Source organism: Rhinoderma darwinii, chromosome 5, assembly GCF_050947455.1.
Source record: "Rhinoderma darwinii isolate aRhiDar2 chromosome 5, aRhiDar2.hap1, whole genome shotgun sequence".
Classification (NCBI taxonomy): Eukaryota; Metazoa; Chordata; class Amphibia; order Anura; family Rhinodermatidae; genus Rhinoderma; species Rhinoderma darwinii.
The window spans coordinates 30597342-30620465 of NC_134691.1; the positions used below are offsets into that span (position 1 = coordinate 30597342).

Sequence of the window (23124 nt, forward strand, 5' to 3'; positions counted from 1 at the left end):
ATGTCTTTTAAACACTTTTCGTGCCTCACCAGACAATGTTCAACTGTCCAGAAAATAGGGCGTGACTGAGTCCTAAAATGCGCCAATTTATTAACGGTGCGCGACATAATTTTAGCACAAAATACTAAAGACAGCCAAGAAGTGGCGTTTAGAAGAGAACAGTGTCTAACATGCGTAGAAAGATGCGCCAAATCTATCACACCATGAGCGCTATTAAATACACTTGGTGCAACTTCTGCCTGTCTGGTCTAAGTTCCAGACAGTAATAATAGATCTGCCCCAGTAGCACCATATTTGGTCAGCGTTATTCTATGTCGCGCTGTTAAACTCCGCCCACTTTACTTTAACCACACCCATTTTATGTATGTTCAACGAAATGAATGGTTGTCATTAGTTACATAAAATATCCTATATTATTTATTATGTTCCAGCCTTTACCATCATTTGGCTTTGCCCTGCAGTAAATAACACATTTTCCCGCAACCAACAAATAACCCCAGTAGACAGCCTCATCTCGTCTTCATTTTATTTCCTGTACCAAGATGGCCGCTTCTCCCCGACAAAACCACGCCCTTCCAGAGACGTCATAGGCGCCCCGACGCTCTGGCCCGTTTAGCTCCCCCCTCTCTATGGTTACGTTCGCTGCCTGTTATTTCATCAGTAAACATCCTGCGGATTTGAACGCGCTGTTTGGGCGGCAGGAAGGGGCGCGGCCGCCATCTTGTTTGTTTCAGTGTGGACCTGGCAGCAGCTGAGAGGCCGAAAGAGAGGCTAAAACTGAGCGGCGGCCGCCTCAGTGGGGACCGGGGGCCAGCACACGGCGGTAAGTGTCCGTTGGAGTTTTTGAAACACGATGATTAGTTTCGTAAGGGGCGTCCCTATGTTTGGAGTCCTCCCCGGGGCGGATTTCTAATATGGCGGGCTGTCGGCAGGAGGAGGAGGCCGCACTCGGGTCCTCGGCTTCTTCTACGTTCTGCTTCCAGAATATACGTCACATATGTGCGGCTAGTGACCGGGCAGGACCGGAGGCAGGAGGCCGCACCGTCTTCTGGTCTCTTTCTGACCTGGACAACCTGTGGCTTCTCCTCCTGCAGGTCCGGGCTTGTTCTATTTAAAGGGCCCGCACCCAAAATCTTCATCTTCTAGAAAAAGCCTCTAATATCGTTACACGAGGAGATCTGACCTGATAGAAGTGATCACGGGGCAGGGAGTTCTCTGGACTTCCTGTCAGGCTCTCACCTGGCTGATAAAAACGAGCAGTAGACTGCTCATAACTTTAAGAGTCCTTTTAGGTTCAATTTCCCTTTAAATCATACTGACACTTGTAGATCCGTCCTGATGTCGGAGACAAAACTTATTTTTTTGTGAGTGGTTTGCACCTGTTGTGAGGGATTTGTCTTGCCGGTTTCTCAAAATACGTGATGTGTAAAATGAGTGGTTTTCAGCTCCAGCTCCCAATCTGCAGCCGTCAGGCCATATTGGGAGTTGTAGTCTTGGCCGGCTGACGACCCCACGCTGCCTAATTTATGTCTATTAGAAACCAATGTCACCTCGTCTTATTCTGTCGTGAAGAATATTTCTGGCCGTGCCCGTAATCGCAGGCCGTGATTACACGGAGCAAAATCTGCCTCAAATTCCAAACCGATTGCAAAAAACTCTGTGTGAACCCGGCCTTGATGTTTAGCCTCGTCATAAACCGGGCACACTGAGTTTTGACAGGCAGAAAAAAAAATCTGCCTCAAAATTCCTTTAATTTTGAGGCCGATTTTTTAATTGCCAGTTTTGTGTGTTCACTTATTTTTGTTTTGCTGCAACCGTTGAATCTAATGCAAAAAAAACCCCCAAACAAACGATTGCTGGAGGTGTTTTCTGCCTTCCATTGATTTTAATGGAAGGTCAGAGGCGGAAAACACTCGGAGAAGGAGCACGCCCAGGGAAACACTACTCTGCCTTCCATTGAAATCAATGGAGCGTTTTTGGGCGTTTCGTGCTGCTGATTCATATGTGGTTTCTGAGTCTAAATGGGCGTCCAAAAACTGTGAACTGACCCTAAGGCTGCGATTCTTCCCTCTGCCTGTTGAAGAAATATCAAAAAACGCGTTACAAATCACGCAAAAAAAACACTGCAAAAAATGGATGTGGTGCAAAACCACTGCAAAAAACGGAGCTGAGTTTTTATTGTGCACCAAATATAAGTTAAATATTGCACTATAAATGGAGTTTACATGTGCCGTCTGTCCTATGGGGTAATCCTGGCTTCTTGCAGGTGTGGCACATTGGATATTTTATTAAAAAACATTCTGTATGTTGTGGTCTAACGTGCACATCAAGTATTTTATGTAATGTTTTAATCACTAATGTATACGTATCTGCAGCATTGTACAGAAATGATCACCATAGGCCTAGTGCACACTTTAGTTTTTTCCTTCAGAGTGCTAGCTGTTTTTCTGACGGCTAGCACCCTGACCCATTCATTTCAATGGGGCCATTGACACTTCAGGTTTTTTCTCCGCTCCCGTTGCTCCGTTCCGACCAAAGTAGAGCATGTCCTACTTTGGTCCGAGATTCCGTGACCGTGAGGCCCATGCAAGTCAATGGGGCCGTCAAAATAAACTGAAGGCATCCGTGTGTGACGTAGCCGTTGCCTAGCAACGGCTGGACGGGTAGAAGTACATTACATATATATTACACTAATCGGCAGCCACTTGTTCCTATCAGTCACTGCTAGAGACAAGAGGCTGCTGATAAAAATAAAATAAAAAGCAGTTCATACGTACCCGGTCGTTGTCTTGGTGACGAGTCCCTCTTCCTCCAGTCTGACCTTCCTGTATGACGCGGCAGCCTGTGATTGGCTGCAGAGGCCGTCACGTGGGATGAAGCATCATCCCTGGAGGCCGGCCTTCTGACGTCATCCAGACTTGTGTGACCGCCACTACAGCCTGTGATTGGCTGCAGCGGTGACATGGGATGAAACGTCATCGCTGGAGGCCGGACAGGAGGAAAATGCAGGGAGTTCTGGGTAAGTATGAACTGATTTTTTTTATTTCATAAATTGTATTTTGCGAGCGCCGAGCATGGTCATTCTTCAGCGCTAGTCACTGTCCAGGGTGCTGAAAGTTACCTGCAGCCCGTTAACTCTTTCAGCACCCTGTACAGCGACTAGCGCTGAACAACCCTGCTCTTTCAGCACCCTGGACAGTACCATGCTCGGAAACACGGGAGTGCACACGGAAATTACGCCGCCGCTAAAACGGGCTCACGGAAAACGGTGATGGAAGTGTGCACAAGGCATTAGGCCTCATGCCCACTTCAGTGTTTTCCTTCAGGGTGCTATCCATTTTTGTAACTGATGGCACCCATTCATTTCAATGGGCCCATGCACACTTCTGTTATTTTGACGGATCCGCTCCGTCAAAAGTAGAGCATGTCCTACTTTGGTCAGTGATTCCGTGACCGTGGGGCCCATAGAAGTCAATGGGTCCATCCAAAAAAACGGACGGTACATGGAAGGCAACGGCAGGGCGTGCCAAAGTTCACAGACTGGGACATGTGACCAGTTCAATAACTTCTGTTTTTTTTAACTGAAACACGGAAGCCAAATGGAAACACGAATCCGTGAAAATAGTGATGGAAGTGTGCATGAGGCCTTGATTACAGAAGAATAGAAGCGTTCGGCATAGGCCTACACGTGATAATTTTGGATCGATCCTTAAAGGAACAGTGTCACGAGAAAAAAAAATTGATATCAATTTACATTTAGTGTTTTATTATAAAATCTTTTATTTATGTGTGTGTTTGTGTTTTACTTTTTTCTAACTTTTACTTCACTATGGGGGCTGCCATGTTGTTTTTCATCTCTGTATGTGTCGATTAATGACACATACAGAGATGGAATACGGCAGCTACAGTCCATAGGAGTCAATGAACGGGACCCGTTCCATTGACTTTGCTCTATGGCTCTGTCCTGCGCAGACGCAGGTCAGTCAAACAGAGCAAAGCAGCTGTTTGCAGGGAGAGAGCAGGCACCATCTTGAAGACCAGCTGCACTGCAGGTAAGATGTGTGTCTCTGCATGTCCCACATGGCAGCCCCCATAGTGAAGTAAAAGTTAGAAAAAAGTAAAACACAAACACACACATAAATAAAAGATTTTATAATAAAACACTAAATGCAAATTGATATCAAATTTTTTTTTTTCGTGACACTTCCTTTTAAGCTCAGTTCACACCTTTAGACCTTTTCCATCAGGTTTCCAGTGCTCTTTGACTTGCAAAGTAGCGTAGCATGCGCTATCTGTGGCAGAATTTATTACAGGGTTAATTAACCCTTTTGCTGTCAGGTTTTTTTTTTTGTACATTTTGCACCTCCTGGTAGCCATGACCATTTTCACATTCTTGACATGTACAAATAAAGCCTGAATTCTAAAATAAAATAAAAATATAAAATTAGGACTGGGCGATTATTCAAGTTTCATTAACTCACCCTCAAGGGCCCCTGACTATTCTGTTTTTTTGGCACAATCGTTGAATCGATTCTTTAGTGGCGCCGTCCTGCAGGAAGAGGCTCTCCCTGGTTCACTCCGTCTGAGAGGGTGTGCCCTGTTCTGTCCCTGCCTGCTCCCTATTCTGTCCTTCTTCTCCACGGGACCCCTAGTATACTGCCCTGTAGATAGCACCAGCCCCCTGTTGTAGATCATGCCACTGTAGCTCCCTCTAGGAGCAGAGTCCCCCGCTCCGGCTAGGGATTCCGCTCCTAGAGGGAGACCCTGACGTCTGTCCATATATGGACAGTGACATCAAGGTCTCCCTCTAAGTGAATACTCTGCCAGAGCGTCTGCAACCTGTGGCCGGGGATTCCGCTCCAGGAGGAGTGTCTGTCCATGTATGGCCAGTGACTTCAGGTGCTCCCTCGAAACGCGGAGTCCCTGGCCAGAGTATTGCAAGATCTCTGGCCAGGGACTCCTGTCTAAAGGAAAGCCCTTGACGTCACTGTTCATAGGGCAATGCTCTAGCCTGGGGGTTACATGAGCAATGTGGTGTTTTCAGGGGGTTGGGGACAAATAAACCCTGACAAATGAAATCCATCTGTTTTTTTTTAACGGCCATGGAAAAACTAACAGATGGACTGGAAATGGAGGAAAATTTGGGGACACTGATGCTAAACATCCATGAAAAAGTGGCAGTTGATCAGTTTTTAAAGCGTCTGTCACCACATTATAAGTTCCCTATCTTGTACATGATGTGATCGGCGCTGTAATGTAGATTACAGCAGTTTTTTATTTAGAAAAACGATCATTTTTGACGGAGTTCTGACCTATATTAGCTTTATGCTAATGAGTTTCTCAATGGACAACTGGTCGTGTTTTACTATATGACCAAGTGGGCGTTGTGGAGAGAAGTGCATGACGCTGACCAATCAGTGACCAATCAGCGTCATACACTTCTCTCCATTCATTTACACTGCACATAGCGATCTAGCTAGATCGCTATGTGCAGCCACATACACAAACATTACCGTTACTCAAGTGTCCTGACTATGAATATACATTACCTCCAGCCAGGACGGGATGTGTATTCAGAATCCTGACCACGTCTGTGAGTTACAGCATAGCAGGCGTAGTCTCCCGAGATTACGCTGTAAACTGTCATTTACAGTGAGATCTCAATGTGCTGTAAATCACAGAAGTGGTCAGGATTCTGAGTAGACATCACGTCCTGGCTGGAGGTAATGTATATTCATTGTCAGGACACTGCAGTAATGTTATAATGTGTTTTATGTGACTGCATATAGCTATATCGCTATCTGCAGTGTAAATGAATGGAGAGACGTGTATGACGCTGATTGGTCAGCATCATACACTCCTCTGTACAACGCCCACTTGGTCAAAAAGTAAAACACGCCCAGTTGTCCATTGAGAAACTCATTAGCATAAAGCGAATATAGGTCACATCGCCGTAAAAAATGATCGTTTTTCTAAATAAAAAACCACTGTTATCTACATTACAGCGCCGATCACATCATGTACAACATAGGCCACTTATAATGTGGTGACAGACGCTTTAATGGCCATTTTTTTTCACTGTCTGAGTGTAGCCTAAATGATTATGATACCAGCAGTCCCGTTTACATGTACAGTGGTCAGGCTGGAAAATCCGGCGGACACGTACTGTTTTTCACGGTCCAATCAGGGTCGTGTTAATCGGCCTTAAAGGGAACCTGTCACCAGCATTTCACCTATTAAACCAGCAATCCCTGGTGGTAGAGGGTGAAAAATCATTTCTATATAACCTGTAATTGTCTTCTTAGTCGGCTCTGTAGCTTTAGTATTCAGTTCATAGTGACATGTCAGAAGTTTGGATTGGTTGGGACCCCCTAATAATCGCTGGAACGAAGCAACTGAAGCATTCGTGTGAGCGCTCAGCTGCTTCATGTCTGTTCGTGCAGTTCTCCGCAGCGGACATTCCGGACGAAGGACTCCACCACAGTTGGTGCGCTTTTTCACCCGGAATTCCCTGCGGCGGCGCACAGGGAGATATGCTGCGTGCTTTTACGCAGCGTTTCCGCCCTGTGTGAACACGACCTTTGGGCTCATTCAGATAAGTGTAATAGTCATCCGTTTGCTGTGCGTTGAAATAACGGACAGCACACGAACCCATTCGTTTCAATGGGGTTATTCAGACATACGTGAGTTTTCACACAGCGACTGTCCGTTGTGTGAAACTCCCTGCATGTCCTATATTGGTGCGTTTTTGCGCACCTTGTCACCCATTGAAGTCTATGGGTGCCTGAAAAACAGACAGCACAGGACGATATCTGTGTTCTGTCCGTATTTCACACATCAGTTGCTAAAGAAATGCAGAGAAATAAAACAATAAAGTGCTTGCACGAATGTGAAAAACGCATTCCACACGCAAAGCACACTGACGGCAGTTGACATGAACTGCTGGAAATGCGCTGCATTTTTTACGCACGCAAATCTGACACGCTCGTGTGAATGTAGCCTTACAGCAAGGTGTACATGCTCTTATGTCTACAGCCGTCCTTTGTATCCTGTGTGGTTGCCCCGGAGCCAGACCTGTGTATAGAACGCTGACTAGTTTGTGTCAGCAGCTGTTTGTAGTGCAGAGTCCGGCTGCCACCTGTTACTAATGTGTCGCCTTTATGTGAACCCTGAGTTAACTTTTTTTCCTTTGTGATTTGGTGTCCGTTTGTATACGGCTGGCTTTACTTTCTTTCGTGGCAAAAAAAACCGCTGCGGCCAGATGTTCGCTTGAAGTCATTAGGGAAATTTAAAACCCATCACAAACATGGCATTTTTGTCTTTAATTTTTTGGGTCTGGCGTTTTTTCAGTGTCGTAGCCATGCTAACTTTTTGGCGTTTTTTTTCCAGTATTTAGTTCTGATTTTCTCCCATAGAGCCCCATAGCTTTTTATAAGGCCCAATGCACACGACCGTAAAAAAAGCTCAGTTTTTGTGGACCGCGATTGCAGTCTGCAAAAACGGACCCATTGAACGCAGACACCTTTCCGTATCGCTACGGATGGGTATCCGTGCCGTAGAAATGTTCCATAATTTTCGGAACATGTCCGTTCTTTTGCAGTTTGCGGGCCGTGCTCCCATACTTTGTATGGAAGCACGAGCCGAAAATGATTACGGGCACGACCGTGTGCATGGGGCTTTAATCAAAGCAAGTGTGAATGTGTGGTCAGTGGTAACGTCTCCTGTAGGTGGATTGCTGAACGGAGGTTAGGAGACAGCAATTCATCTGATCGCTGTGACACTGTCCAATCAGCTATGTTGCATGCCCCTCTGACTGTTCAGGGGGTTATTTACATATCGGGCGCCAAATATAACGGCACAGATATATAAATAACGGAGGAGGATAGGAAAAAAATGTACCGTGCCCCAGGGTTTGGGCAGGTGAAAGGTCCTCTTTAAACTGCATCAAAGAGCGCTGGCGTTAATAAATTGTTACATGCATTTTTTTTAAGCCGTTTTTGGTGGTGTTTTTCATTTGTCACTTTGTACATGTGTTTTGTTTTTTTTCTAAACGGAGCATACTCTGGGTATAGTTTCTTATTTTCAAGGCATTTTTCCCATAGGCTTCGCTGTAGGACTTGAAAAAACACCATACCCAGAGCGCCTTACCACAAAACTGCTTTAAACACCGAAAACCAAAATGCAGTTGTGTATAGTGTGTTTTATGTTACTATAGAATTTAATGTAATATCTGGCCGCACTAAAAAAAAACACTGTTAAAAATGCTGTGTGTCAAGGCTAAAGGGGTTTTCTGAGATTAATTAAAATCTGGCCATAGGGGGAAATGTCCCCTCTGAAATAGGCATACTAGTATACAGGCATGTCCCTGCTGCAGCTAGTCACTAGTATACAGGCATGTCCCTGCTGCAGCTAGTCACTAGTATACAGGCATGTCCCTGCTGCAGCTAGTCACTAGTATACAGGCATGTCCCTGCTGCAGCTAGTCACTAGTATACAGGCATGTCCCTGCTGCAGCTAGTCACTAGTATACAGGCATGTCGCTGCTGCAGCTAGTCACTAGTATACAGGCATGTCGCTGCTGCAGCTAGTCACTAGTATACAGGCATGTCCCTGCTGCAGCTAGTCACTAGTATACAGGCATGTCGCTGCTGCAGCGCTGTCAACAAAAAGTGCCGGGAAGTACCTATGCGGCTTCACTGGAACGCTGGGGGATTTGTCGGGCAAGTAAAAAGTCTTTTATTTTATGGCATTTCCTGGGACAGAATATTGCCGATTTTTGGAGAACTCCTTTTAAGAACACTAATTTTAACCCATGAATGGTAAGGGTGCTGGAAAGAGAATGTACACTTATAAAAGGTCTTACTTTGAATTCTCTTTCAGGTGATTAAAGCGTTGGAAAATGTTCTACGCACACTTTGTTCTGAGCAAGAGAGGGCCGCTAGCCAAAATCTGGCTGGCGGCCCACTGGGACAAGAAGCTGACTAAGGCCCATGTGTTTGAGTGCAACCTGGAGAGCAGTGTGGAGAGCATCATTTCACCCAAGGTAATTCAACAAGTTTTAATTTGAATGAGTTGGAAATAATTTCTACTTTCCACCTCTAACCAGTCCCTGTCATTCTCCCAGGTAAAGATGGCGCTACGTACCTCTGGTCATCTCCTCTTGGGTGTCGTAAGAATCTATCACAGGAAGGCAAAGTACCTCCTCGCTGACTGTAATGAAGCCTTTATCAAAATAAAGATGGCTTTTCGGCCTGGTAAGTAAAGGCACTCTGCTGACTTTTCTGATCTGTTAAATCTCAAAGCAATTTTCCATCAGAGAGGAAAGGAATCAATTCGAACCGTACACCGATTCCTGATTAGATGACGCATCTTTCTGTCCACAATTAAATGACCAGTGCACCATTTATCTCCCAAACACCGTGCCCCTGCGAAATGACATTTTGTTATCACCACAAAACAGATCTCTGGATGTAGTGGACACTGGATTGTGTACGTGATAAGATCCAGAAACTCACTGATCCCTTTAAACATTTAGATTTCAATTTGTGAAGAGATTGTATCTGCGGTTATTATTATTTAAGGTGGGGGTATAATCACACTTACAAATCTGCGACTGTGGCTCCCAACCTCCTTGATGTTGTGACACGGCTGCCCAACTAAAAACACACACACACACACACACTGCCATTTTGGAACCTCCTCAAATGTTATTTACCCTGATATGAATGATTTTTTCCCTTAGGCCTTATTCAAGCGAGCGCATTTCACATCCGTGTTACGCGCTTTAAAACAACGGACTTCACACAGACCTATGCAATTCAATGGGGCCATTCCGACGTGTTTTTCACGCAGTGTCTCCGCTGCGTGAAACTCACTGTGTCCTATATTTGTGAGGTTTTTGCGCATCACACATCAATGGGTGCGTGACAATCAAGGACCGCACACGGACGTCATCCGTGTGCTGTCTGTGATTCACGCAACCGTTGCCAAATAAATTATGAGAGAAAAACACCTCCTTCAGGTTTTTTTGCTGACGTAAAAAACGTGTGACATACGTGTGTAAAAAACGCAGACGCGCCCCTTACATGGATGTCACACAACTGCCACGCAAGAAAAACGCAGCATTTTTTTATGTCCGCAAAACTCACGCTTTCGTGTGAATAAGGTCTTAGGAAATCCCTCATGCTTTTGTCCGTATTTATTTGCCTTGCCTGCCCAAGTAAAACTTCCTAAGTCAATCCACTAGGCTAAGACTTTTTTGGAGTTGATCAGTTAGTTGTAAAACCATGTCATTACCGCCACTCGCAGGCGACTTAAAGAGGCTCTGTCACTAGATTATAAGTGCCCTATCTCCTACATAATATGATCGGCGCTATAATGTAGATTACAGCAGTGTTTTTTTTATTTAGAAAACCGATCATTTTTGACGCAGTTATGACCTATATTAGCTTTATGCTAATGACTTTCTTAATGCACAACTGGGCGTGTTTTACTTTTTGGCCAAGTGGGCGTTGTGGAGTGAAGTTTATGACGCTGACCAATCAGTGACCAATCAGCGTCGCCCCGTTCATTTATTCTGCACATAGCGATCTTACTAGATCACTTCACTATGTGCAGCCACATACACACACATTAATGTTACTCAAGTGTCCTGACAGTGAATAGGCATCACCTCCAGCCAGGACGGGATGTGTGTTCAGAATCCTGACACTTCGCTAACGTCTGTAGTTGATTTACAGCACAGCAGGCGTAATCTCTTGAGATTAACTGTCAATTACAGCGAGACTACACCTGTGCTGTAAATCAACTACAGACGTTAGTGAAGTGTCAGGATTCTGAATACACGTCCTGGCTGGAGGTAAAGTCTATTCGTTGTCAGGACACTTGAGTAACGTTAGTTTGTGACTGCACATAGTGATCTAGCAAGATCACTCACTGGTGCAGAATAAATTAATGAAGTGTGTGACGCTGATTGGTCAGCGTCATACACTTCTCTCCACAACGCCCACTTGGTCAAAAAGTAAAACGCCCACCTCCTTTTCTAGATCCTGTTAGGGAATGTGTCGCTAGAATTTATTTTAATTTTTTTCAGTTAAACAATTATTATTTAAGTGATTACACACTTGTTTTAATTTTTTCACAAGTCAGGAAATATTAAAAAATAGATTCTAATTTATAACATTTCCATGTTCTGGTCACTAGAGGGAGCAGTTCCCAAAACTGCAGCATGGTCACTGTGGTAAAGCAACCTCATTGATGTATGCTGCAAATTTGGGGTGTCCTCACACAATCCCCCCTCCCTTATTCTGGCCAGTGCCAGGAGAAGGAAGGTTTTCAATGTCTTCAAACCTCCTACACTGTGTGCTGCCATTTTCTGTGCGAATGCACAGTGTAGGAGGATTAGATACAGTGCTCAGCAGACAGTATAACACGAACATAATACACACATCACATACACGAGCATAAATTACCTGCCGCCTCCTCTGGTCTACACGCCTCTTCCTTGCGCCTTTGCTTCGTTGAACATATGGCCGGAAGTCGTCACCTTACTGTCCGACAGTGGCTTCCGGTCCACATGAAAATGGCGCCGTATTTCGCTCTACGAACGAGCTTCGTTTTGGTCTGTGTAGGAGCGGCGCATGCACCGTTCCCACACAGACGGCGCACACAACTGAGAATGGAACGGCTCCCGTTCGCATTCTCTATGGGGTTGTATGTGCCGTATTCCATCTCTGTATGTGTCGTTAATCGACACATACAGAGAAAGTAAGAATACATTCAAAAGTAAAAAATGTGAACACCATTAAATAAAATTTGTTAATATTATATTAAAAGCAATATAAAAATTGTGACGCCTTCCCTTTAAAGTGTCTAGTGAGGCGCAAACTTCTGTTCTCAAATTAATCTAAAATTAAATGCAAATGGTGGATTTTGACACATTCTAGACACAGAAACTGAAGTAAATCTGCCCTATTGAGTATTCGTGTTTCAACGGATGTTTACCACTTACTCTGTGAACTTCTTGAAGCATGAACACGACTGATGGGGCCGGTTTCAGTTTCATGGTTTTCCTGCTGCAGTTTCCGCCTCTGACCTCCCGTTCAATCATTGGGATCGTTCTTTGCTGTTTTTTGCCCACAGTCCTTGCATTATCAATGGCCACGGGTAGAAAAATATGTACAGGCAGTTCAAAGTTTCTGAAGGAATTCTGAGGCAGGTTTTTTTTTTTTCTGCCTGCAAAAAAAATGTGTGAAGAGGGTCTTACCATTTGAATTCCGTGGTAATGTAAACTGAAGCAATAGTTTCCATTCATCAGTTCCTCTGACGGAGCAGATGAATGGAACCCGAACGCTGGTGTGAACAGACCCTATCCCTTGTGAGCAATGCAATCTGACAAGTGATGTACCACTAGCGAGAACTAAGATCTGGTTTGGTAGGTGCATAGAAAGAGAAAACTGGTTCTTGCCTTTTCCAGTTTGTCTCCCCCTTTCTAAAGCTTATTGCACTGCTGCTACTCATCATGTTTTCCAAGCCCATGACATAACCACATGCCTGATCCTTTTCACACCCAGGGGATCTGCATTGCCAGGCGTGCCGAAAAGAGGCTTTTCTGTTTCACATTAAAATAAACATGTTTGCCCTCATGTGTATGGCTGGCTTTAGCTTTAGCTAAGCGCTATAAATACTACCAATGCTGTATACAAAAAAAATTTTAATGCCATTTTTCTACTAGATTGTATAACTATAATACAAATATCTTTTATTGTAGGTGTGGTGGATTTACCGGAGGAAAATCGTGAAGCTGCGTACAACGCCATCACACTGCCTGAGGAGTTCCATGATTTTGACCAGCCTTTGCCAGATCTTGAGTAAGCAATCTTGGGCATATTCATGTTTAAGATGACCTGCAGCAGATGGAGACGCGTCACCGTTACTTTTTATGTATATCAATCATCATGACCATTTTATAGCAGATTAGTTACTATAAAGTCCTGTTTTTCCCTATCCAAAGTGACATTGATGTGGCCCAGCAGTTCAGCCTGAACCAGAGTCGAGTGGAGGAAATCACCATGAGAGAAGAGGTGGGAAATATCAACATTCTACAAGATAATGATTTTGGTAGGTACTTTTGTTCCCAAATTCTTATACTGCTGGTTTGCATTCAATATAAATAGGAAAGTTTTATATAATGGAATCCTCTTTCTGAAATATTAATCTTTTAATTCCCCAGCCCCGCTGCCCCTGGTTCAGCCCCCACCCCACAAAACTTGATTTGTTTGCTTGGTTAGTGCTGTGTTTGTCAGCATGACTGGACTGGAGTATTATTTGGTCTTAATCATTCTCTAGGCACAGTGACCAACACATTACACTTCATTCTAAACTTAGTCTCAACTATGCAAGAATAAAAATGCTGCAATTCTAATACAAAGTGTAGAGAGAAAACCTAAAATTTCACTGGGCTAATATAATGACCACTCGTCAACTTAGTTTTTCTTAAAGAGAACTTGTCACCTGCCCACAAAACTGCAGTTAGATTACAGGCGCCTCACAGATTCTGCCACCTTTTATTTTTATTTTCTTCTAGTCCCCACCGTTGCTGAGCTATCTGGACCATTCGTTTTGGTGGCCTATACACAAATAAGGCTTTTGGCTGTTAAGTGGACGGGTAACCGCCCACTCGACAGTCAGCCCTCACTTGAATATTAGACACCAGAAATAACGGCCCCGATATCTCAGGAGCGGTGGGGGGGCTAGAAGAAGAGAATAAAAAGCATCCGAATCTGTGGCACCTGCAATCTAACGGAGATGTCAACTGCAGTTTTTTGGGCAGGTGAAAGGTCTTCATTAAAGTTAGTGTTAAGATGAGCAGTCAGCCATCCATGACTGTTTAATAAATACTTGTATTCCCTAGAAAATAAAGTTTCTGGAGCATCTTTTCTTAGAAATCTGCATTATGCCGTACCTCTGTTCTACCTCCTAGAAATAGTTTGAACTTGACAACTTGGTGTTAGGTGGGGGCGTGTCCCTACACAGACTGACCATGTCCAATCAGTGCTGACAGTCTGTGGGTAGGGAAAAGCCTATTTGACAAGGGGAATGGTCACACCCAGTTGTCAATTCATTCATACATTTCTGGGAGGAGTAGCAGAGGAATGGTACAATGCAGTCCTAAGAAAACATTCTCCAGATACAGTTGACGCTTAAAGAAGCACTCCACTTTTTTTTGTTATTGCACCCTCCATTTGCACATTGGTGTTTTAGTGGGGAGCTGTGTGCAGAAATACTTAACGATCCCCGCATCATGTCGTTTTTCGGGTCCAGCGCCACTCACATGATCGTCATTCTGACCTGGTCTTGAATCGCTGCTTTTCAGAAACTGAAGTCAGGCTCTCAATGCATTCCTATGGAGCCTCGTTCTGGCTCCCATACAAATGCATTAAGAGCCTGAGTTCTGGTTTATGCAAAAGCAGCGATTCAAGACCAGGTCAGAATGACGATCATGTGAGTGGCGCTGGACCCGAAAAACGACATGATGCGGGGATCGTTAAGTATTTCTGCACACAGCTCCCCACTAAAACACCAATGTACAAATGGAGGGAGCAATAAAAAAAAAAAAAAGTGGAGTGCTTCTAATATATGAGAATAGCTATTCATATATAGAAACTACAATCACTACTTTCTATCCTAGGGAAACCTTATTCTTTCAAGAAACTCTGGATTTGTAAAACATTATTGCTATAAGATCAGAAATGCGTTAATAATTTAATTGTTTTGTCTCCTAAAGCAATTCATCTCTGAATTACTAATGTCCTACTTGGTATATTTTTCTTAGTCCCTTTTACATTGTGTCCTGTAAGTCAGGCCTATTGACGCGGCGTTCAGCCATTATCTGTATTTGGTATCTACAGATTTTCCTGCATTTGTCTCTCCTGTGCACTTTATGTTGATTCGGTTTATAGTAATATCGATATTACAGGTGACTTTGGCATGGATGACCGAGAGATGATGCGGGAAGGCAGTGCGTTTGAAGATGACATGTTGGTCAGCACTAGTGCCTCTAACCTCTTATTGGAGCCTGAACAGAACCCTAGTCAGCTGAATGAGAAGACCGATCCTCTAGAGTATGACGATCAGTATAAAGATGACAATTTTGGGGAGGTCAACGACGGTGGGATACTAGGTATGTATCTATGCTTACAGCTTGTGTGTGAGTTGTAGTCTTTATTAGTGACCGTCTTAAGCGTTCTGCCCAGCCTAATAATATTATTTACTGTTTTGTTAGACGATAAGCTTTTGAGCAATGATGGAGGTGGCATCTTTGACGACCCACCAGCTATCCCTGAGGAAGGTGTTGCGCTGCCAGTGCAGCCTGCCCACGATGATGACCTGGACGATGATGTTGTTTCAAGTGGGTGTTGTCCTTTTACACATGCTATGAACGTGGAGCTATTGCTTCTCAAAAGTTTTCAATGGACACCTGTTTCTTCTAACTTTGTTTCAGTGGGTGGACCAGACAGCCCTGATTCCGTAGATCCTGTGGAACCCCTGCCAACCATGACTGATCAGACTACTTTGGTTCCCAATGAGGAGGAAGCTTTTGCTCTGGAGCCTATTGACATTACAGGTGACCATTTGAATGTGTACATTTGTGGTCAGGTGTGTGTGTTTCTCTATAGACCGATTTAGATATACACATGATAAAATGATCGTGTCGGACTGGAATTTAACAAAGGGTGCAGAAAATTATTTTTCGTGACTAGTTAATAGTAGATATAACTGTTAATCTGCCACGGTCTGACATCTGTATGGAAATGTAATATTTTAGTAATGTTTTACTGACCCCCCCCCCCCCCCTACTAATATTTTAGTCAAGGAAACTAAAGCCAAACGAAAAAGGAAGCTGATCGTTGACAGTGTCAAGGAGTTGGACAGCAAGACCATCCGTGCCCAGCTGAGTGACTACTCTGACATTGTCACCACTCTGGACCTGGCACCACCGACAAAGAAGCTTATGATGTGGAAGGAGACGGGTGGTGTGGAGAAGCTCTTCTCTCTCCCGGCTCAGCCGCTGTGGAATGCCCGACTTCTGAAGGTAGAAAGCTTGTTCCTGTATCTTGCATTGTAACAATATACCTATTTTTGTCATCTGTCTTGATAATATATCTAAAACGAGTTTAAAATGGGCTGACTTTGTAAAAATATCTGTCTTAATAATGTTGGGGGAGGCTTTCTATTAAATAAAAGTATTTTTCATCCTATTAGCTCTTCACACGATGCCTCACACCTTTGGTACCTGATGACCTCCGAAAGAGGAGGAAAGGTGGTGAAGCTGACAACTTGGATGAGTTCCTTAAGGAGTTTGAAAATCCTGAAGTTCCACGAGAGGAGATAAGGCATCTGGATGTTATCGGTGTGTATTCAACATTTACCATAGAGGGTTTCATATTCTAATAGCAATGAGTGCGAAGACTCCAAAGTGGTAATTTCTGTAATACTTTATAGGGGTATTCCATCATAGACCTTTATAACCTGTCCACAGGATATGCCATAAATGTCTAATAGGTGCAGATCCCACCTATAGGACCTGCACGTCTGGGGATACCCCTTTAATCCATCACAAAGCTATAGAGGAATATGCTCTCTTCTGTTTGTTACACGCCACCCAGTTACATTTTAAGTCATGTCTCCTGCGATTGTAGATCAGCCCATCTTGGAAGAAGCTAGTAGACTACAGGAGTCTATGATGGAAGGAAGTAGGACTCAGCTGGATGAAACTGTGATGCCACCACCTCCTCAGCCACAGCAGCAAGGCGTGAAACGTGACTCTCAACAAATGGAACCGGAGCCATTAATTCCTGTGAGTGGCATGATCGATCGTTGACTGCAACCAATAGAAAACAGTATGCTTTAGGCCTAGCTTACATCCTCGTTGGGGCCTCCGTCCAGATTCCGCAGAACATACCTGCACTATTTCCGGGGAAACCAGACACCCCAAACGGAACCCGTTAAAGTCAATGGGTTCTGTTTGCCGCCGGTGGTGTCCATGGTGCAACGAATCCGGCAATTCTGATGAAGCAGAACACTGGAATAACCAATGCAGATGGGAACATAGCCTTAGATGTTGGATACAATTATCAGTGTTTGCTGGTTCTGTGCATAAATAGATCTGAAGTCTGTTCTTTTATTTATTAGATTGTAAACTTCTATTCATTGTGGTTTCTTTTATGCAGCAAGAGCCGGAGCCTCAGATAGAAATGCCACCAGTGGAGCTCCCTCCAGAAGAACCCCCGAATCTCTGCGACTTAATTCCAGAACTCAACCTTATAACTGAGAAAGAAAAGGATAAGGAGGATGAAGAGGAAGAGGTACCGGCTACTCTGCAGGCTGTGCAAAATCTAAACCGCTGAGATCAAATTTTAGCCTCATTAACGCACAACCTCACAACTTTGAGGATATCTTCAGGGTCTGGAAAATAACTACAGAGTATTTCTTAATGAAACAATGGGTCACTGAGGAAGTGCTTTGTACCTCCGTGGACCAGGACCTATTGAATGGATAGGCAAAATTCCCAAAGGGTTTACTTTCGCTGCTTTTGTAGAGCTATCAAATGTGTTTTTATACTAATGTACTACGAAGATGTATTCTAATGGGGGTGACCAGTTAAGTGAGCTTTATTTTTTTTTAACGGAGTCCAAAGGCAGGAGCTTCAGCAAGGACTCTGACCAATCACATTTAGGCCTTATTCGGACGAATGTGGGGAAGCTCTGATGTGAAAAATGGCTGTTAATCACGTCCGCATTTCCCCTGTGCGAGTCCTGTTTTCACGGATACCCATAGACTTGTCTATGGAGGGATCTGTGAAAATGGAAGGAAATAGGACGTGTTCTGTTCTTTAACGGACCCTTCACGTGGTCCGTTGAAATGGCCGCGTGAACAGCGCCATTGAAATACGTGCGTCCGTGTGATGGCCGTTTTAACAGCTGTCACACGGACTTATTCTACGTTCGTCTGAATAAGCCCTTACTGTTGCTTAGGAGTGTTACTTGGTAGGCCAATAAGGTGTCGACATGTAGAATTTGCTAAGTTATTTATTGCAAGAAGTCTCTGGACCAAAGTTGGACCGTGACTTGATATTCAAACTTAATCACTTTATTTTCTTCATAACATATAAAAGTCAAGAAAACATGACACTGCAGAATATTATATCCTTTAGAATAGACTGGTCCAAACCCATAAGTCATTTTGGTGACAGCTGCTCCGTTTCCAGCCGAGTGGCTCTTTGTCATGGGCATCTTGTACTATAATTGCTAGTTGTACACTTTGCTTGGTTTACTTGGTGCCCGCAGCCTTCACTATTTGTGTAGTATTGGCTCGTATAGTACTGCCAGTGATTGGCACAGGGAGTTGCCCGTATTAGTTTGTGCTCCTGAAAGGACACTGGGTACATCGTAATCTCTCTAGCCAACCAACAAAAAACATCTGTGATTTTAACATCTCCATAAAAAACAAAAAATCTGCTTCGCTTAATATTTTCTCAGTACATAGACAGGAGACTCGTTTGCTTTCTATCGGACAAGCAGGTAGTTTAAAATGAGAGCTCGGTGCTCCTGAGGATATTGAGGAATATGAATTCATGTTCTACTTCACTTGTTATCCTATGAATATTAATCGGAGTTCGCAGCTGTTTCTCTAAGTGCTGTTTTTGATACTGCAGGAGGAAGATGCAACAGGGACCGAGCAGGACCAGGAGGAAAGGCGCTGGAACAAGAGGACTCAGCAGATGCTGCACGGTCTTCAGGTACTGTGCCCGATTTCACATTTAGTGGGTGATAAACTCTTTTTCTCACTGGCGTCCGAGCCAACACCATCGTTTTCTAGCTGTAGGGAAAAGTGTATTGTACTACACTAATGGAGTGAAGCGCCTCCTTACCATGTTTGGTCCCTATCCATTATAAATCTACAATTGCGTTTTAATATTTAAATTGATCTGGTGTATGTAATGAACTGTGTTTTTCAGCTTATTAGGTTTACTCTAGGCTCCCATTCTATGTCACTGCTGGTTTTTAGATTTTACAGGTGGCATTTTGTCCGGTATTAGAGATCAGGATCGCTCCCAGACATCTCTGAATGTAGCTAAGCAAATGTTTTGCCGCTTTCAGTTGCGTCACTTTGAACATCTATTTAATGCTGTATCCTTTAGAATCCGTTTCAGTCCTTTGCGTGCAGTTAAGGGTGCTCGTCCAGCCGCAGAAACACTGAAACCATGGCGGAACAATAGAATATTAAACGTCATTTATAAACCAAGCATTTGTTTGCTAATAATGGGAACTTTTTAACCTCATTGATTGCTATGTCCAGTTTAAATTGCCCTTTTCACCACCACAGTGCGGGGTGGATCATATTTGACTTGTATTTAATATTATAGGGCCATGTGCGCACAGCGAATCAGCTACACATTTTCAGTACAGAATCCACCTTGATAATCTGCAACAAAGTTCTGTACAATGTGTGTATTTGATGACCTGCCACATTGTTGTTTTTTTTTCTGGGTTTCAACCATTGCAATGCAGGCTCTCTGCAGAAAATATCCACTGCTTGTGTTCATGGCCTAACCGTATCTGTGATGTGTACATGATGCAAGAGTATGCACAACCAGCCCAGAGGATATCAAGAAGTACCAGATATCAACTAGAACAGTTATTTTTTATATCTTTGAAGCTGAAGTTAGGCTATGTTCACACTAGAATTAGAGCCGTTGAATGCAATAAGAGCGCAACATGCAGCCCCATTTTTGCCATCAGAGGTGTTCGTTGGGCACAGTTAGCCTATGTCATATGAGTGATCTGGCACAGAACCATGGCTTACATTATGAACAGATTCCACGATTCATATGTGATCGTAAGTTGCAGAACTTAGAGGCTCTGTCACCAGATTTTGCAACCCCTATCTGCTATTGCAGCAGATCGGCGCTGCAATGTAGATTACAGTAACGTTTTTATTTTTAAAAAACGAGCATTTTTGGCCAAGTTATGGCCATTTTCGTATTTATGCAAATGAGGCTTGCAAAAGTACAACTGGGCGTGTTTAAAGTAAAAGTCCAAGTGGGCGTGTATTATGTGCGTACATCGGGGCGTGTTTACTACTTTTACTAGCTGGGCGTTCTGATGAGAAGTATCATCCACTTCTCTTCACAACGCCCAGCTTCTGGCAGTGCAGATCTGTGACGTCACTCACAGGTCCTGCATCGTGTCAGACGAGCGAGGACACATCGGCACCAGAGGCTACAGATGATTCTGCAGCAGCATCGGCGTTTGCAGGTAAGTAGCTACATCGACTTACCTGCTAACACCGATGCTGCTGCAGAATCAACTGTAGCCTCTGGTGCCGATGTGGCCGACACGATGCAGGACCTGTGAGTGACGTCACAGATCTGCACTGCCAGAAGCTGGGCGTTCTGAAGAGAAGTGGATGTTACTTCTCATCAGAACGCCCAGCTAGTAAAAGTAGTAAACACGCCCCGATGTACGCACATAATACACGCCTAGTTGTACTTTTACTTTAAACACGCCCAGTTGTACTTTTGCAAGCCTCATTTGCATAAATACGAAAATGGCCATAACTTAGCCAAAAATGCTCGTTTTTTAAAAATAAAAACGTTACTGTAATCTACATTGCAGCGCCGATCACATGCAATAGGAGATAGGGGCTGCAAAATCTGGTGACAGAGCCTCTTTAAGTCCTGGGTCAGGGCAAAGTCTATAAAAGTGCACATTTCGGGATATATAAAAATATTAAACTTGTAGTTACTTTACTGTGAGCTACCATTACAAGTAGGTGATGCCCATACCCCCTGCAGGCAGTTACCATATAGCACATGATGTTCTAGATCCAGGCTTGTGTTTCTAAACCAAGTACCCTCTTAAATTGCATCAAAGTTCCCTTAAGGCTGTGAACATATAGTCTGCTGCACATAAAAAGCACAGCATGAGGGCAGTAAGTGAGTACCCCTAGAGAAATGGTATGTAGACCCCCCCTGAGTACTGCAGGTTGAGAACCTAGGCTGTAGAGTGCAGGAGGAGAACTAAAGTAATAAAGGTGCTTATATTTAAGGTGAACATTAGTAAATGACTTCTCTGTGAAGTGTTTCCATTTACGGTCTGCCATAGTTAAAATAGTTGAGCATTTCCTTGTTCATCGGCTTTGCTATTGCTTCTTTACGCTTGTAAATAGAATGCTAATTTTTTTTTTTTTTTTTTTTTTCTCTTGGTCTTTGTAGAGAGTTCTTGCCAAAACAGGTGCAGAGTCCATCAGTTTGCTTGACCTGTGTCGAAACACAAACCGGAAGCAAGCGGCAGCCAAGTTCTACAGCTTCCTCGTCCTTAAAAAGCAACAGGCGATTGAACTTACCCAAGAGGAGCCCTACAGTGACATCGTCGCCACACCAGGACCAAGATTTCACGTGGTTTGATTGGCCCCTGCAGCAGCCAAAGCAAGCAACGTCACAACCTGTACGAACCTGTATGCTGGAGCTTGCATGGCAGAGCGGTGTAGTAAAAGGCTTCCCTGAACGCCGTGCCGGTCAACACCCACATCACGCTGGTGACTTCACGTCTGGCTTCTGTTGGTCGAATATGTACAAAGTTTGTCCCCTTTTTATTTGTTGTTTTTCCTTAAGTATAACATCTATTTTTATGGGTTTTAAATGTGGATGGGTGAATGTGATATATATTTTGTTTTTAGTCACAGACTCCTTTTACAGGTTCTCTTAAGGTTAAAAAAAAAAAACAACCCTGTGTTAGAGCAGCAAGTAAATTCTGAGGACCGTTGTGTGCAGTATTGATGTCGTTGCCACCGCTAGGTTCTGATTGTAAAACTTCCACTTCACAGGATTCTCATCTGGAATATTTTGTATCTTATTGTGAACTATTGCAGATTGCTGGTAATTTGTTTTTTTTGGTCGCTGTAGTGTGCAGCGGAGAGCTTCTGTATAAAATAAGTGGATACCCGCTCCCAAATCTTCAGTTTTAAGTTTGCAGAAGTTCTCTGTTTGGCGTTTCTTCTGCTGTCCTTTTATTATCTTTACTAATCGGCACCGTGAACTTTTAGGATTAGAATCCCAATGCCAGATTTGCTATTGCTGCAGTCTTCAATTATGGCGTTTGCTCTTTATTTTCACTTCTGAATTCTATAATAATCCTCTGTGTCTAACGTGATCCCAGACAGTTCTTTGGATTCTTTTTTTTTTTAGTTTTCTTTTTAAGAGAACCTGTTGACTCCCCCGACATCTGGACGAATACGGAGGACTTGCATTCCCTATAAAATGTTTGTTCCTCAGTTGTTGTTCCTCGAAATGTATTAATGAATTGACAGCAGGGCGTCATTATTCCCTTGTCCCTACAGTCTGACACTGTCAGCACTGATCAAACAATGTAGGAACAAACCTTGACAGGAGAAATGGTGACATCCCATTGTCATATTTTTTCCCATATATTTCTGGGAGGAATAGCAGGAACACTGCAAATTGCCAAGAAAATCTTCATCCGGCACTTGTTTTATTGGGATTACAAATATTTACTAAAACGGACATGTCCGGAAAGTAGACAGGCCCTCTGTAATATACACGTGGCTTGTGTGGGCCCTCCGGTAATCTCTGCGGCTACTGGGCCATACTTTTTTGTTTATACTCCGTGTAGCATTGGGTGCTTTTTTGAATCCAGTCCATACTGTTCTGATAGGTCCGATACATGAGAAGCTCACATTGAGGAAGAATCTGATCAATGATTTCCAGAGTGAGGGGTCTCTATGGATCTCAAATACCTTTTTGGCACTGCTCAAGGGTTTGTTACTGAAAATCTGACCCCGTGTTCGAAACAAATGTCCATGTAAATTAATACCAGTTTATTAAGAAGGTTTTGATTTCCAGTAACAAATATCTGAACAATGCCAAAGGGGTTTCTGCCCCAAAAAGAACTTTTCTAGAGATTATTGGGCGTCCAAGACCTCAGGCCTCACCAGTGTGATTTCAACACATGTCTGATCTGTCAGTAGATTTAAAGAGGAAATCCAGTCCTAGCTGAAGAGCGGACGCGCGCCGTAAGATCTATGCATTAGTGTACAACGTGT

General features: G+C 43.6%; 1 protein-coding gene across 1 annotated transcript; it reads left to right on the forward strand.

Moving 5' to 3' along the window:
* Positions 1–640: 640 nt before the first annotated feature.
* Positions 641–22772, forward strand: RAD21 (RAD21 cohesin complex component). The gene is made up of 14 exons (XM_075825803.1): positions 641–823; positions 8881–9043; positions 9125–9254; positions 12770–12869; positions 13013–13119; positions 14978–15181; positions 15284–15409; positions 15503–15625; positions 15870–16093; positions 16264–16411; positions 16701–16858; positions 17232–17366; positions 18716–18799; positions 21278–22772. Exons 2-14 carry the CDS (start codon positions 8900–8902, stop codon positions 21467–21469), a joined length of 1875 nt encoding a protein of 624 aa, XP_075681918.1. The 5' UTR covers positions 641–823; positions 8881–8899; the 3' UTR covers positions 21470–22772.
* Positions 22773–23124: the final 352 nt, after the last annotated feature.

Excerpts from the sequence above, each read along its gene's own strand:
- RAD21 (XM_075825803.1), top strand. The coding sequence starts at position 8,900 with ATGTTCTACGCACACTTTGTTCTGAGCAAGAGAGGGCCGCTAGCCAAA. Across the intron at positions 12,870-13,012 it reads CAGCCTTTGCCAGATCTTGA|TGACATTGATGTGGCCCAGC; the intron begins GTAAGCAATCTT and ends CCCTATCCAAAG. Across the intron at positions 16,094-16,263 it reads GGAATGCCCGACTTCTGAAG|CTCTTCACACGATGCCTCAC; the intron begins GTAGAAAGCTTG and ends TCATCCTATTAG.